The sequence below is a fragment of the Carettochelys insculpta genome, chromosome 2, assembly GCF_033958435.1.
Source record: "Carettochelys insculpta isolate YL-2023 chromosome 2, ASM3395843v1, whole genome shotgun sequence".
Classification (NCBI taxonomy): Eukaryota; Metazoa; Chordata; order Testudines; family Carettochelyidae; genus Carettochelys; species Carettochelys insculpta.
The window spans coordinates 80,515,579-80,532,182 of record NC_134138.1 but is presented as its reverse complement, the minus strand read 5'-3'; the positions used below and the strand labels follow the sequence as shown (position 1 = coordinate 80,532,182).

The 16,604-nt window shown below is 43.8% G+C and overlaps 2 protein-coding genes across 3 annotated transcripts in view; one reads left to right on the top strand and one right to left on the bottom strand.

Moving 5' to 3' along the window:
- Positions 1–14,015, top strand: part of SPIDR (scaffold protein involved in DNA repair) — a 353,174-nt gene extending 339,159 nt beyond the window's left edge. For both annotated transcript variants that reach the window (XM_074987198.1, XM_074987197.1), the window contains 4 exons: positions 7,543–7,636; positions 8,871–8,985; positions 9,557–9,610; positions 11,691–14,015. In XM_074987198.1, the coding sequence (XP_074843299.1) occupies positions 7,543–7,636; positions 8,871–8,985; positions 9,557–9,610; positions 11,691–11,822 (395 nt within the window). In that variant the 3' untranslated portion in view covers positions 11,823–14,015. The remainder of the gene's footprint in view (positions 1–7,542; positions 7,637–8,870; positions 8,986–9,556; positions 9,611–11,690) is intronic.
- Positions 14,016–14,150: 135 nt separating this feature from the next.
- CEBPD (CCAAT enhancer binding protein delta) lies at positions 14,151–15,826 on the bottom strand. The gene has a single exon (XM_074987202.1). The coding sequence runs from the start codon at positions 15,610–15,612 to the stop codon at positions 14,677–14,679; it is 936 nt and encodes a 311-aa protein (XP_074843303.1). The 5' UTR covers positions 15,613–15,826; the 3' UTR covers positions 14,151–14,676.
- Positions 15,827–16,604: the final 778 nt, after the last annotated feature.

Here is a 16,604-nt window from a genome sequence, read left to right as displayed (position 1 = left end):
GTGTTACAGGACTAGTTTTTTGTTTTGTGAAGATACACAGACTAGCACGGATAGTATAGTCTGTGTTTTCTTTGTGTGTGTACTTAGCTGTCAGATCTTTTGAGCCATTTCTTCAGGCCACATAAATGCGGTTTCAAATTTAGCATTTGCCATCCCAATGTCTGCTCTTGGATTTTTTCTAATTGCACGTATCAAAAATTGAAAGAACATTGATATTTTGTTCGTTTGTTCTAACTGAATTCAAACATCTCTCCTTCCAGCCTCCCTGTCCCTTTCACAAATGTTTTTATAATGAGAAAGTGAATGTGCTGCCATGTGGCTATCAGCCATTTCCTTATCTCTCTCTGGGGCTTTATTTTATTGGATATATTGTCAAACTGAAAGATGTTTGCTTAAAAAGATCTGGAATTACCACTTGTGTCTTTGTCGTATCAACTACAGGTTGGTTTACTGTTATTCCCCAGTAACAAGTGTTTCAGATCATGCCATGCAAAAATTTTTATGGACAGACTATGATTGCACTTGTAATTCTAACTAGTCATCTCAACATATTATCACTCATTTCAAAACTCTTTACTGGCTTCCCATACCATTTTTATTGATTTTATTTATTTGCCAGTACAGGTTGAACCTCTGTAGTCTGGCACCCTTGGGACCTGACTGGTGCCAAATGAGAGAATTTGCCTGACTATGGGAGGTCAATGCGGTCCAGCAGCATTACCAACATTTCCACTGCTTACTGGGGTCTTAGAAGACATTTAAGGGTAATTACAGCTAAATAACAGCACAGAACACGGAGAGCCGGGATAGGAGGATGTAAACAAACTTTATGGGACCATGGGAAACTTGACCACACCCATGATAAATGGTATCTGGCTAACTAAAATCATGCGGGAGTACAGATATTGCCAGACAAGAGAGGTTCAACTTGTAGTGAGACGTCAATTAATAATGATCCAGAATATCTCTAGCATTCTCTTCCTAGTCAAACAGCTAATTCTATGAGCCAGATGTAGATTTCTGTTATACTGTAAATCGAGCGTCACCCCATTATTTATAAAATTCAACCTCTTTAGATGTTTTGAAAAAATCAGCCTGTATCTGCTTGTTGTCTTGCATTTACTATCAGTATGAAATTTTCTGACCTAGAGCATTAAGTAATCACATTCTCTGCCAAAGGCTTAAAAATTCTGTTTGGGGCTTTATTTTTAAAGTAAATAAATTAAGATTTAAATATTATTGAAGTATTTGAAGTTCTCATGAACCCTTACTTTAAAATGAAGGATTCATATTTGTACTGTCCTATTTCTTTTCATTTGCCCACTTTGTTGAAGATTGGAAAACCATTGCCTGGTGTCAGATGTTTATCAACAAATGAATAAAAAAGGGATTATTTAACTGACAAGAGTGAAGGGATCAAGACAAATTACTTCAATGAAGTAGTGAGACCATAAGAATGGCCTCACTGAGCCAGACTATAGTCTGTTTAGCCTAGTATCCTGTCTTTCAATAGCAGCCAATGCCAAGTTCCTCAGAGGAATGAACAGAACAGGCAGTCATAGAGTGATCCATCTCCTGTCATCCATTCCCAGCTTCTGGCATTCAGTGAGGCTAGGGATGCTCACAGCATGTGGTTGCAACCATGACCATCTTGGCTAATGGCCAAAGACAGACCTATCTTTCATTAATTTATCTATATTTTTTAAACCCCATTAAAATTTTGGTCTTCACAACATGCCCTGGCAATGACTTCCACAGGTTGACAGTGTGAAGTTATTTTTGGTTCTTTAAACCTGCTGCCTTTTAACTTCATTGGTGACACTCTTACCTCCAGCTTCTTCTGTTATATCAAGGGATAATTTCTTCAAGTCGCCACACCAGTCACAATTTTATAGACTTCTATCATCCCTCTTTCAAGCTGAGAAGTCCCAGTCTTTTTAATCTCGCTTCATATGAAAGCTGTTCTGTACCCTTAATAATTTTTATTTCTCTTTTCTTTATCTTTTCCATTTCCATATATCCTTTTCTGAGATGATGTGACCAGCACTGCACACAATATTCCAGGTGGACATGCCATGGATTTATAAAGTAGCATGATGAGTGTTTTTTTTTGTGCTCGTATTTGCCGGTCCTGAGTAGCAGCATCTCAGCAGCCCAGGCCATGGGATTGGCTGGTGGGTGAGAGCCGGGAGCCAACTAAGCACCAGCTCTCTGCCCCCCCTTCACAAAAGAAGCACTGAACATAATGATGTTTTCTGTCTGTCCCTTCCCCAGTGGTTCCTAACCTTCTGCTAGCTTTTTTCACTGCTGCTGCACATTGAACAGATGTTTCAGAGAAATATCTACAATGCTTCTAGATCCCTTTCCTGAGTGGTGGTAGCCAATTTAGACTCCATCATCCTGCATGTATAGTTGTGGTTGTTTTTTGCCCCTCCCCCATGTGCATTATTTTGCATTTATCAACATCGAATTTTGTCTGCCAGTTTGTTGGTCAGTCATTCAGTTTTGTGAGATCCTTTTGCAACTATTTGCAGTCTGCTTTGTATTAAACTGTCTTGTGTAATTTTGTATTGTTTGCAAATTTTGAACCACACTGACCCTTGAGAGAATATTTCCTCTTATCCCATGACTGCTTACATTGCTTAAGAGACTTTGATGAGCGACCCTGTCAAAGGCTTTCTGAAAGTCCAGCTACACTATATCTATTGGATCAACTTGTTTGTGGAACCACCATGTTCCACCATGTTTGTGAACCTCTCAAATAATTTTAATCATAGAACACTAGGACTGGAAGGTACCTCGAGAGGCCATTGAGTGCAGCCCCCCTGCCCCAATGGCAGGACCAAGTACTATCTAAACCATCCCTGAGAGACATCTACCTAACCTGTTCTTAAATATGTCCAGCGATGGAGATTCCACAACCTCCCTTGGCAATTTATTCCACTGTTTGACCACCCTGACAGTTAGGAACTTTTTCCTAATGTCCACTAAATCTCCCTTGCTGCAGTTTAAGCCCGTTGCCTCTTGTTCTGTCCTCAGAGGCCAAGAAGAACAAGTTCTCTCCTTCCTCCTTATGACTCCCTTTTAGATACCTGAAAACCGCTATCATGTCTCCCCTCAATCTTCTCTTTTCCAAACTAAACAAGCCCAATTCTTTCAACATTTTTTCATAGGTCACATTCTCTAGACCTTTAATCATTCTTGTCGCTCTTTTCTGGACCCTCTCTAGTTTCTCCACATCTTTTTTGAACTGTGGTGCCCAGAACTGGACACAATACTCCAGCTGAGGCCTAACCAGCGCAGAGTAGAGCGGAAGAATGACTTCTCGTGTCTTGTTCACAACACACCTGTTAATGCATCCCAGAATCACGTATGCTTTTTTTTGCATCCCAGCATCACACGGTTGACTCATATTTAGTTTGTGGTCCACTATAATCCCTAGATCCCTTTCTGCTGTAGTCATTCCTAGACAGTCTCTCCCCATTCTGTATGTGTGCAACTGGTTGTTCCTTCCCAAGTGGAGCACTTTGCATTTGTCCTTATTAAACTTCATCCTGTTTACCTCAGACCATTTCTCCAATTTATCCAGATCATCTTGAGTTATGACCCTATCCTCCAAAGCAATTGCAACCCCTCCCAACTTGGTATCATCTGCAAACTTAATAAACGTACTTTCTATGCCGATATCTAAATCGTTGATGAAGACATTGAACAGAACCGGTCCTAACACAGACCCCTGCAGAACCCCACTTGTTATACTTTTCCAGCAGGATTGAGAACCATTAAGAACTACTCTCTGGGTATGGTTATCCAGCCAGTTATTCACCCACCTTATAGTAGCCTCATCTAAATTGTATTTGCTTAGTTTTTTGATAAGAATATCATGAGAGACCGTATCAAATGCTCTATGAAAGTCTAGGTATACCACATCTACTGCTTCTCCCCTATCCAGAAGGCTCGTTATCCTATCAAAGAAAGCTGTCAGATTAGTTTGACAAGATTTATTCTTTACAAAGCCATGCTGGCTGTTTCCTATTACCTTACCACCTTCCAAGTGCTTGCAGATGATTTCTTTAATTACCTGCTCCATTCTTTCCTGGCACTGAAGTTAAGCTGACTGGTCTATAGTTTCCTGGGTTAATAGATTAGTGAGGCATGAGTTCCCTTTGCAAAAGCCATGTTTCTCTTCCTCCAACAAACTGTGTTCAGGTATGTGTCTGTTAATTCTGTTCTTTACTATAGTTTTAACCGGTTTGCCCAGAACTTAAGTTAGGCTTAACAGCCTGCATCATGAACGAATGCAGGGAAAGGGTTAACCCTTACAGACCCAACTATGCAGGGGGTGGCCAGATAATCGGGTGAGAGGAAGAGAGAAGTTTTTTGAACTGAGAAAACTGCAGTATGAGGTGTCTTTGTCTGTGTGGCTGCAGAGGAAAACAGAGAATGATGATTATTCCTGAGCAGCTGGAATGAATCCAGTAACTATCCTGGCTGTCTCATAATCAGCAATAGATCTATCAGTAGAAGGCAAATGTGTAGTTAGATGCTATCAGGTTATGGTTATTTTGAATTTGGTGTGGACTCTTCCACCCCACCAGTGGCTATGGTTAATGATATGTTTCTTTCCCCTGTACTCTGTAACTTCTAAGCTGAATCCCAGGGAAGTAATTCTCTGTGCTGCAACTGTTATGACTGAGTTATTTTCTCTTGTTTTGGGAATAAATTACATTTTTAAGCAAATTATTTGTTCCCTATGTCCTGTAGAAGAGTCTGTGTATATTCATGTCTTAGACTGAAAGGTCAGATGTCAGATTACAGCTCTTTGTTTCCAAGTTCTCTCCTTAGGGAAGGATAAGAGCTGGGGGCTTATCACACAGGGAGACATCCCTAGTTGTGTCTTCCTGGGTTAAAGGGCTTTTTTTAACTTGGGTGGGGGCAGCTCCCCCCCGGGTCAGGGAATCTGTGATCTTAGGGAGTTTTTTAAGGAGAACCTTTATAGGCTGGATATTTTTAAAGTTTGATGGGCCCCTACTTCCTGCACTTGGGAGTGTCAGAGTGGGAAGGCAGTCCTGACAGCCAGTAATTGCAAGGATCACATCTGGAGTCTTCTTAAAAATTGATGTCACATTAGCTGTCTTCCAGTTGTCTAGTACAGAAGGTGGTTTAAATGATAGGTTATGTATCACAGTTAGTAGTTCTGCAACAGTTAGTAGTTCTGCAAATAGAACTCTTGAGTGAGTACCGTCTCATCCTGGTGATTTTTTATTGTTTAATTTTTCAGTTTGTTCCGAAACCTCCTCTAATGACACCTCAATATGGGATAAATATCAGAGAGGTAGCCTTGTTAGTCTGTATCTGCAAAAACAAGAAGCCCTGTGGCACCTTACAGACTAGCAGATTTTTGAAGCATAAGCTTTCATGGGCAAAGACCCACTGCATCAGATGCATGTAGAGGTGTGCAATATGGGATAGTGCCTCAAATTTGTCACCTGAAAAGAATGGTTCAGGTGTAGGAATCCCCTCTCATCCTCCCCCTTGAAAACTGATGCAAAGAATTCATTAGCTTCTCTGCCATGGCCTTACCTTGAATGCTCCATTAGCATCTTTGTTGTCCAGTGGGTCACTGGATTGTTTGTCCAGCTTCTTTCTTCTGGTGTACTTGAAAACACTGCTGTTAGTTTTTGAGTGTTTGGCTAGTTGCTCTTCAAATTATTTTTGGCCTGTTTTGTTGTTTGAGATGGGCAATTTGATTTCAGCTACTCTTACCATGTTTTTAAAACATTTTCATGCGGCTTGCAGGGATTTCACTTTTGCAACTGTATCTTTTAATTTCCATTTAACTTACCTTCCTTGGTTTTGTGTAGTTCTCCTTTCTGAAGTTACGTGTGATTGGCCTGTTTGGTTGCTCCTTCCCCAGTTCATTCAAGATTTTTTCTATATTTGTCTCTATACTTTTTTCATGTATGCTGCTACTCCTCCACCAACATGGCCTACTGTATCATGCGTGTGTCTTTGTACTCTGGTATTACTGTGTCCCGTTGATTACCATAATTTCATAAAGTATCTGAGATGCTGTTATTTCAGTATCCTCATTTAATACCAGACATTCAATTTCAGCTGCCTGAGTAATTTAACTTTTGGCATTTGTATACATTTAATACATGTATCATGTTTTAGCTGTCTGCCATTGTGTGTAAATGGGATTCTTTTTTCATTTAATTTCCTACCTGTTCTTTATCAACTTCTATCCTCTCCTCCTAACTACAGTATAGAGAATTCCTGTAGATCCTGCCTTAAGGGATGTTGCTTCCTGAATACTGTGCTCCCCCACACCTGTTAGTGTTCCCCTGGCCCTTAGTTTAAAACTACTCTACAACCTTTTTAATTTTACATGCCAGCAATCTAGTTCCATTTTGGTTTAGGTGGTGCTCATCCTTCCTGTATAGACTCCTGCTTTCCCAAAAGGTCCCCCAGTTCTTAATAAATCCAGGCCTCTCCTTCCTACCTATCATCTGGATCCATGCATTGAGAGCCTGCACTTCTGCTTATCTGACTGGCCCTCTGCATGGATCTGGAAGCATTTCAGAGAATGCTACTATGGAAGTCCTGGACTTTTGTCTTTAACCCAGCATTGCACATAAACCTGTATAGATGCCTTGAGAAATCCACAACCTTCACAACCACCAGGCAATTCACTGTACAATTCTCCGAGTCATCACAAACCCAGCTATGTGTATTCTAATGACATGAGATGGAGGGAGGGTCCCTATCTGCTGTACTCTGATGTTTTCCTTCCCGGAGATTTTAGTCCTCAACAGCACTGAGGCTGTCAGGCTTGGCATGGCACCACTCTGCTGTGTCCCAAAAGTCTCGTTTTTGTATCTTTCTTTTTCCCTTAACTCCTCCAGTTGAGCCATGCTGGTCTCCAGAGCCTGTACTCAATGTCTGAGGCCCATGAACAATCTGCACTGAATGAATAAATGCACTCACTACCTGTAATCAGACATGCTACATTCAATGCAAAAAACTGGATAACCCACTCTGCTGCTAGAGTTTGCCTCCATTCTTTTCACTCCTGAAGCTTTTTATGTTGGGCTCCATGTATTTTCTGTGAGTGAGAGGGATGGCATTTATTGCCCTAATTTTACAGAAAGTTAAGTGGATGTATGTAGCTCTCTAACTCCCTTGCAAGACTGTTACCTACTCCTTATTTGCTAGCCTTTCTGGTACCTGAGGAGCTTTTTTGCGAGCCTGTCTGGTACCTGAGGCGCTTTATGTTTTTTAAGCCCCTTTGTCGCTGAATTAAGGGTTCAAGTGTGTTAAATGGCTTAGGGATCAAAACCTTGTTAAGAAGCACTGAGCCATGCTTAGCAGGCTGCTAACCACATGGTAGCCCAACCAAAGAGATCACAATGTATGCATCAGTACAGCACGCACACAAACAAAGACAGTGAACTCATTTGAAGAGTCATTACTCCTTCCCTGAGTGGTTGTGTTCACCAACATATATCAGACCTTTGTAAGAATTTCTTTTTTGTTTAGGCGCTATCACTGGAATTAATGAAAGCACTGCATTCTCTTGGCCCACATGCAGCAGATGTGGCAGTGGCAAACTGGAGCAGCATCCACAGGATAGGTAAGAATCAGCTTGGTGATTAATGTACCTGGGCTTTTTAGTGCAGGTGCAGCCTTAAGAGAGAGATGTGGTGCACACATTCCTACACTGCAGCTTATGGCTGTATTCTCCCAGACAGCCACATCAAGTGAGCTTGTGGGGGACAAAACTGCAAGGTATTTATAGCTGATGGAATGAAACAAGCAGTAGAGATAAGATTCACCCATTAAGGAACACACAAGTAAAGGCAAAGCGGCATGCAATGGTAGGTTTTTGTAGGCTACCTCAAACAAGTACTGATGTAGTCTCAGCATGGTATGTACTGTACAGACAAATATTTTAAGCTATAAGAAACCTATTGTTTCTTGCATCCATTAAAAAAAACAGGTGCTTAATTATCAAGAGTCCCACTGTTTTTCCTCTCACTTTTTACTAGTGATACATGTTCAGTTGAAAGGGGTATTTGGGGCAGCTGCATTCTGGGACATTGGGTCAGTACTGGCTCAGGAAGATTTCTGCTAATTGAATTAAAAATCTTGCTTTCTATCACGTACAATTTACTAGATGAATAACCAATTTTGCTTCCCGTCAGGATGCTCTTGGGAAGCCTCCCATCTAAGTACTTAGCTACTGTCATCTTACATGGTTTAAGACTTTGGTAGGCTGACAGCACGAGATAATAATGCTGTAGGTATAGTGTAAAGGGAAGAAAAGAGGGGATCTTCTGGTGACACAAGGTACATAAAGAAAGGGTGTTTCTGATTCCAGATTTTAGTAATTTATGAACAGTTAGAGATAAAAGCATGTTTGCAACTAGATTTTAAAAATATACAATATGTTCTGTGTTATGTACAATTTCTTCTGAAAAATAGCAAGCTGAAAATACAAAGATTGCCCTATATTTTGGTAGGTCTTGATGTATATGTAATTAGTAGTGTCCCATGTATGTTTTCCAATGGCTCAGACCCTCTAGTTTGAAGGAGATTTTGTTGTTACTAGCTAATAATTTTATGTAAACTTTATTCCGTAAGCCACAATTAGTAAAGCATTTAACCTCCTGCTTAATTTTATTCATGTGATAAGTCCCACTGAAGTCAGTGAGACTTAAACCTGTGCTGAAAGTTAAGCAACTGCTTAAGCACTTTGCTGAATCATGGCCAAAATCAGTATGTCACTCACTTGTTTGTTTTCTGACCTGATGACTGATACTTGTCTTTTCATGCATCTCTTCTGTCACTATTTGTTCACGTTTCAGAGGATCATATCACTGCAGCCCGTGCTCCCAAGATGTAATTTTACCAGTTTTCAAAACGCACCAGGAAGTCTTTCTGCAATGTCCATCCCGACCTCATTGTACAGTAAAAGTAAAGGTGAGCTAAGACCATAACATTGTATCCAGTTCATTGGGCATATAGGTATGTTGATATACATGTGCTCTGAGACGCAATTGTTTACATAAGCCTGATTGAAGAAAAATGATAACTTCATTAACACAAGAAAAAGTCTAAAATCAATGTGGTATTGGACTGGAGATTAAGGTTCTAAACTTGTAGTCCTTATGCAGCTAAAAATACAACTTGAGTTCATTCAGAACTTCAGCCGATAAAATACTGAGCACTTCTTATAATGTGCTGTGCAACATCAACTCCCATTGAAGGACTTAGCTGGGTTGGTCCATTAGGAAGTAATGAGCCATGGATGTGTTTTCTTCAGTGAGCCATCTGGTTGGCCAATAGCGTTAAGGAATTATGGGTGTTTTGATTTGCATCTTGAAGTCCTTTTCCAGTATTACCCTTTGGTATTTTGGTGTTGTCAGCCAATTGTGTTGGAAAATATAGAACAGACATATCTAGGCTATTAAGTTTTGTTTTTTAACATGAAAAGTCAATGTTACACATAAATATGATTTTTTGTCTTGTCCTTTCACTTATTTTAATGCAGCTATTGCAAAAAACAGTGTCTTCTGTCTTGATGTCATCATCCACTGAGGATGGGGTAGGTATACATAAAATTAAGATGAAGAAATTGATGCTTCTTGAGATTTCATTTAGAGGTTGAATTCCAAAGTGAACAATAGATATTCTGAATGGTATGTGAAAAGACTGCGACAAAACATACTAAGAATACTTTGTTTTTGTGCAGCATCCTTTATTTGTGTACCTGAGAATACTTAAGCAAAAATAGATTCTTATCACATCCTGCCTGAAAAGTATTAACACACCCACTTACAGATGGGCACTTTGTACAAATCAGCAGCAAAACCAGAAAGAGTCCTGGCCCCCTAGGTTTTCCCTCTAACTCCCACACCCCAGTTGCTCTCAAGTAATGGCCACAGAAGTTTCATCCCTAAAGAAATCTGTAAAATGTATAGTAAATTACAGTGCAAGCTTTATCGCCTGGCATCGCCATGATGCTGGATAATAAAATGTGCCGGTTATTTGAGCTGGGGCTAGTAATTGGCCCTCCTCTGGCCCCCTTTTCCATGCAGCCAGGCAGAGGGCACTTGGCCCCACCCTGTCCCCCTGGTTGGTCAGCAGGTATCTGGCCCCACCCTGCTCACACATCCCACTCTGGACATTAGCCAGCCTGCTCCACCGGCCCCAGCTGCACAGCCAATTCACTCTGCCATCCCCAGCTGGGTAACCAGCCCTGCGGCAGCCCTGGTAGCCAGTCCTGACCAGTCAGCTGGCCCCGTGGCGTGCCAATTAACCCAATTTGTCAGTTATCTGGTTTAACCTGAATAAATCAAACCCCTGGTACGTTACACACAAGCAACCATGAGCTCTAAGATGTGCTCACAAGTGGTTACTCTCTTGGTCTGAGATCGTACCAGTATAGTAGTATTTGCTTGTCTTGTGTTTTATGCGGCATGTTTAGTTGTCACACAATACACTATATTAATTTGGTCTATAATAAATAAGTTAGATGGGAAATTTTTCTTAAAATGATTTTCCAGTGAATTGTTTCTGCCTTTTTTATGTTGTAGATGTACATGTAAGCTAATAGACCTATGGTTTATAGAAGACTGTTTTGAAAACAATTAATAATCTTTTTGGAAGTCATCAAATACAAAGTAGATAGTTGATACAGAACTTGTACACTCTATTCTAAACTGTCATTTGACACAACCTTTTTTCCATGAACTATTTTTGGTTAAGAATGAAAAAATAATTTAGTCCTTTTTTGAGTTATTGGAGAACAACAAACAAACAAAACCCAAAGAAATTCATTTTCATGCATTGTTGTAAGAATATTTGTCAGTTATCCAGAAAACTATACTGGAAGAACTGCAGTTTGGAAGTCCCCCTCCCCCTGCTGAAATCCACTAATTTCTGTTCACCGCCTCCCTACTGCCCCCAATGCCTTTAACTTGTAGGCTGAAACATTATTTTTAAAAAGAAAGCACTTTAAAGGAAAAATAACCACAAGAATATCACCTCAAACTGTATTGTTTGCTAAAGTTAGTGTGGGCTTCAAATAAAAATGTCTCTTCAAGCATATTCATGTTTTCTAATCCTGGTTTTACCATCTTTCTGTGTAGCCTTGGATTTTGCCTAACTTTTCTACCTTAGTTTACCACAGTATAAAATTAATATAATTGTACTTACCCACAGACATTTTGACTCACAATTAGTATTAAGCTGCACAGTGGTCCTTAAACAAAAAGAGCTATATAAATGCAAATTTTTATAACCATAGGTAGGGCAGTAAAGGAACAGATGTAAAGGGTTTTTTGTAAGACTTGGTTTTTAATGGGAGTTTTTTCTGTGGTTTACCTTCTGAAAGAGCATGCACACACTTCCCTATCACATGCAAAATCCTTGGATGTCCAAGAAAACTATATAAAGAAGCATTTGTTGGCTTTGCTTTGGTGGACTGGGTGCTAGATTACTGAAAATCCAATTTATCTGATTATGTTCTTTGTAGCAGCATTTTACAGTCTTAATTGGTTTAGCTTCCTTTTTGAGCAGTAAAAGTGTACACTGCAAGAGGACCTTACACTCTTGAGTTGTGTGCTGCCTAGAACAGAACATACAGTACTGTTTGTTTAATCAACGTGCCTTTATCACTGCAGAGTTATGAGGTGAAGAGTTTGCTGGGAAAGGAGGTGGGGTTATTAAACTGCTATGTCCAGTCTGTAACCAGCTATCCAAGCTGTGTTGGATTGGAGGAAATTGTCCTTCTGGAAGCAGGAAGCAAGAAGTGAATGCTCACAGCTACTGTAATATCTATGGACTTTGTAATGTGGTTATTTGTTAACTATGCCCACAGATAATGTATAATGCAAACATAAGTAGTTTGAAGTAGTTTATTAAAACTGATTTAGAAATTATTAAACTTAAAAAGCTAAATATATTTGAAAACATGGATTTTTCTCAGATTGTATGTTTGGCTGATTTTGATTTATCTAGATTTTAAGAATACAGTTCTTGAAGCGTTCTGTTGAAGTAAATGTTCAGGAATGTAAAACAACTTGTTCCGGAGGTTTGAATGTTTGTACAGAGTGTTTTTGTGACATTTTTATAGTGGGTGGCACAACTGTTTTACTTGTATGTATCAAAAGAATAACTTCTTAAGTGTTATTTGTGCAATAAGGGTTTTAGCATGAAGGGTGGACTTGGATTAAGGTATATGTTTTAATACTTTCCAGAAGCATTATGCATTGCACACCATCGATAGTAAACTGTAATGATGTTAGCACAATGCAATATTACAAATGCAGATTTTCATGAGCCTCTATCTCTCAGAAGATGTGATAGTGTCAAAGGTATATTCAGCTAATGTTTTATGGTTAGTGACTAACAATAAAAATACCTCAGCATCTAATTCCCTGTGAAGTGGCTGTTTCACTACATATTATGGCGTATGAAGAGTAAAGAACTAGTTCAGGAATGGCTTAACTGTACTGACAGCTGAATGCAGATATACAGAGAGATTGAAGTTATAACCATATTTGAGATGTTATTATCTCAATTTTCTTTGTATTCACAGACCAAATTTTAATGTAAGACAAGACCATAAGATTACCAAGGCACGGATTTTATTTTTGTCCTGTACAGCACAGAACACACTGTCTGCACTTAGTCACTAAGAACAGTAGACTGGAGTTATGCAGTAACTTGGTTTGCATGCTGAAGATTGTGCTGCTTTATTTGTGAACAGATATAGCTGTAAATCTGTCGACAGAAACCAACAAAACTTCTGTTGATAGATTGCAGCCAGACATGAAAGCGGGATTACTCTCTTGATCTGCTGTCGACAGAGCGGCCAGACTGCCCAGCCGCTCTCTTGACAAAACAACCAACTGGAAGCACAGCAGGTAAGGCTGCCGGGTGTCCCAGAATCCCTGTCTGCTGACAGAGGGCCTCCCCAGAGCATCCCCAGTTGCTTTCTGTTGAGAAAGGCATTCTGCCTCCTGGGGGAATGGAAGAACCCCATTGATGTTAAGTGCCCTACTGTCGATTTACTGTTGACAGAACACATTTGTAATGTGGATGCTCTACAAATTTTGTTCAGAAAGCTCTCTAATGTACACAGTCTTTTCTGGATCATGATAGATAATGGAATATCTTATAGGCACTCTTTTGAGCACTAGAAATGAACCAAGCCTGTGAGTCAACAAGGACTCTTTCACCTTATAAAAAAAACCTACAAAGGTGGCCTTAGTTCATCAGATACTGACAAGTGTAATACATGCTGCTGTGAGTGGTCCCACTGAAACATATGGAACTATTTTCTGCAGGTAAGCCCTACACCCTGATAGGATTTGCAGAATTAGGCTGAAATTTAGGTGACTAAGTTGACAAAAATATCTAATTATTTTCAGTGGCAGTTCTCCCTCTGGGGCTTCGCACCAGCAATAGGGTTGCACAGCAAAGCAGGTTAATTTGGTCATGGAGTAGGATTCAAGAATACCAAACTGTATTTGAACAAAAACTATTCATGTACTCCTAGCAATAATAGAAATAATTTGTCAGTTCCACAAGGAATTTGTTTTTCCTGAGAGACTTCATGGCCTTAACTTTATTTTGTACAATTAACAGTACATATGGCTTGACCAGATTTGGAGGTATTTTACAGTGGGATCTCTTAACTGTTTGCCTGGAGGTTCAGTTTAATATAAAAATTAAGCTTCCTTCAGAATCATGGTAAGAAATGGCCTACTTATTAACAGCTCAGCCTCTCTTGGATAAGGTTAGTTTGAACTGTTAATAATTACTGCCACCATAAGGGTATAAAATTAATTTTAAACCTTGCTAATTAATACAAAAAGTATTGCCTCCATTTGCTTGTGGAAAATATAAAATATTTATTTAGTGTGCTAAGTAAACCTACTTGTTTTCTGGATTTAATGTTAAAAATTAAGCTTTTTTTTTTTTTTATAAAGTTGCATTTGAAGCATATCTCACTTTGGTTTTTACTCATGTATCACATTTTATACTAATACTGCAGGCCTGTAACTCTTGCAAAGTACAGCTCCACCTGTTGCATTTACTCAACTCCTGGGTCCAACACATACGGCACACACATGAAGTAGTGATTTAAAATGCTTTTTTATTCTTACAAATGCTGTAAAAATTGATATAAAAGGGTTGAGCATGCTCAGTCTTTTTCCTTCCTGCTCTCTGCAGTATAAAAGGGTTTCTGAATCATTTTTACAAATGTACCATAGCTGCATCGATATAAGATGTAGAAAAAGAACAAAAAACTACAAATTACAAAAATAAGTTAAGGGGGAAAAAAACACAAGTTTAGCTTTTTTTTTTCCCTTGCTGTACATAGAGAATTTTTTGCAAGTTTGGCGGTTGAACACCCGGCCTAACCCAATTTTGCTACAACATTCAAAAGAAAGTGAAACCCAGCACAGTTTCACTGTTGTGTCTGTTCCTTTCTCCCTTGTCGCTGCTTAGGGAGCCGCCAGGCGCTGAGCGGCAGCGACGGCTCCTCCGCAGCACTGTCCTCGCTGCAGGTCAGGCCAGTCCAGTCCCAGCTCGGCAGCGCTGGCTGCTCCGTGCAGGTCTCTGAGGTATTGGTAGGATGAGGCAGGGCGCCCGGCCCGGTTACCGGCAGTCCGTGCCCGAGCCGGGCTGCAGGAAGGAGGCGCCCGGTAGCTGCTTAAAGAAGTGCCTGAGGCTGGTCAAGTCCCGGCTCAGCTGCTCGATCTTCTTGTGCAGCTTCTCGTTCTCGGCCGACAGCTCAAGCAGCTTCTGCTGCATCTCCTGGTTGCGGCGCTTGGCCTTGTCGCGGCTCTTGCGCACGGCGATGTTGTTGCGCTCCCGCCGCTGCCGGTACTCGGGGCTGAAGCGATCCACCCACTTCTTGCCGCCGCGCTCCTTGCCGGCCGGCCCGCAGGAGGAGGAGGACGAGGGGGAGCGGGTGCCGCAGCTGGAGGGCGAGCGGCTGCCCGCGGGCTCGGGCGAGGTGGGCGGCGTGGGCTGCCCGCTCAGGTTCATGATGGTCTGCGCGCACGTGGCGACCTGCGAGGGCAGCAGCGGGGGGGAGGGGTCGCTGGCTCTCCAGGCCGGTTCCCGCTTCAGGACCACCCGGGGGCCGCTGGAGGAGCCGGGCCGGGGCTCGCCGCCCAGCAAGCCCGACAGGGCGGCGGGGCCGAAGTCCTTGGCGGGCTCGCGGCCCGCGGGCGGCAGGTACTCGGCGTAGTCGCCGCCCCGGTCCGCCTTGTGGTTGCTGTTGAAGAGGTCGGCGAAGAGCTCGTCGTTGCACAGCTCCAGGTTGGGCACGGCCGACATGGAGTCGATGTAGGCGCTGAAGTCGATGGCGCTCTCGTCCTCGTACATGGCCGGGGCGGCAGCGCTCAACTCGGCCAGGCTGCTGCTGCTGCCGCCGCCGCTCTGCTCCTCCGCGCTCATGCCGCCGCCGCCGGGCTTGCAGGAGGGGCTCAGCCCGCCCGCCTTAGTCTCGTAGAAGTTGGCCGGCTCCAGGGACCAGTGCCTGTAGCATGCCGGGGAGCCCGGGCTGTAAAGGGCGGCGGCGCTCATCGGGCTGCCGGCGCGCGGCAGGTGAGTTGCTGCCCCCTGCGCGCTCGGGCCGGGGCTGGCGGCTGCTCCTGGGCTCACCCTGCCCGGCGCCTTCCTGAGGAGCGTCGCGCTGGCGGGGCCCGAGACTGGCACTGACGCTGGGTAGCTGAAGTGAACCTGGGAGCCCGCCGCCCGCCCGCCTGCTTTTATCCGCCCGGCCCCGCCTCCCGGCCCGGTGACGGGGCGCGCGTTACTGGAATCCCGCGGCCGGGGGCGGTGCGGCGGGAGGGGGCGGGGAGCCGCGGGCCCTGCGCCTCGGGAATGTGGTGCAGCCGCAGGAAGAAGCAGTGGGGTAGGGTAGGGCCGGTCCCGCCCCCCGCCTGTGCAAGGACCGCTGGGCTCAGCCCCACCTGCCCCGCGGGGGCGGGAAGCCGCCTGCTCCGCCGCAGAGCCCCGCGATGCACGTGGGCGGCAAACGTGCCCCCTACCGGCCCGGTGCAGCTGCTGGACCAAGCGCAGCAGCCGGGACTTGCGGGCTGCAGTTTAGCCAGCGGCCCGGGGGTGGGCGCGAAGCGCTGCCGCGGGCGCCACGGCCGCAGCAGGGCTGCAGCGAAATGCCTCGCGGGGCGGCGGCGCCCGGGGCCTCGCCCGCTGCACCTGCCTCCGCGCCCCTCCAGCCCGGCGCTGCGGGAGGCCCGGCGAGGGCAGCGCACGTCAGCGGGACCCCCCCCCCCCCCGCCGGCTCTAGGCCTTTGCACCCGGGCTCGGGCCGCCCCGGGCCCGGAGCCGCCTTGGCGGGCGGGCTGTGCGGCTGGCACTGCTGCCCACGTGCGGGGCTTGTCGCGGCCAGCCCGGGAAGCGGCTGGGTACACAGCGCCCCCTGGGGGCTGCGGTTCCTGGCTGTGAGCAGCCGTGTTTTCCTCGAGGTAGGAGGTGGCTGCGGCGCGCCCAGTGAAAGGCGAGGCGCGCGGCTCCGGCGCCCCCGTGCTTTCGCTCTGGCGCGGCGGGAGAGT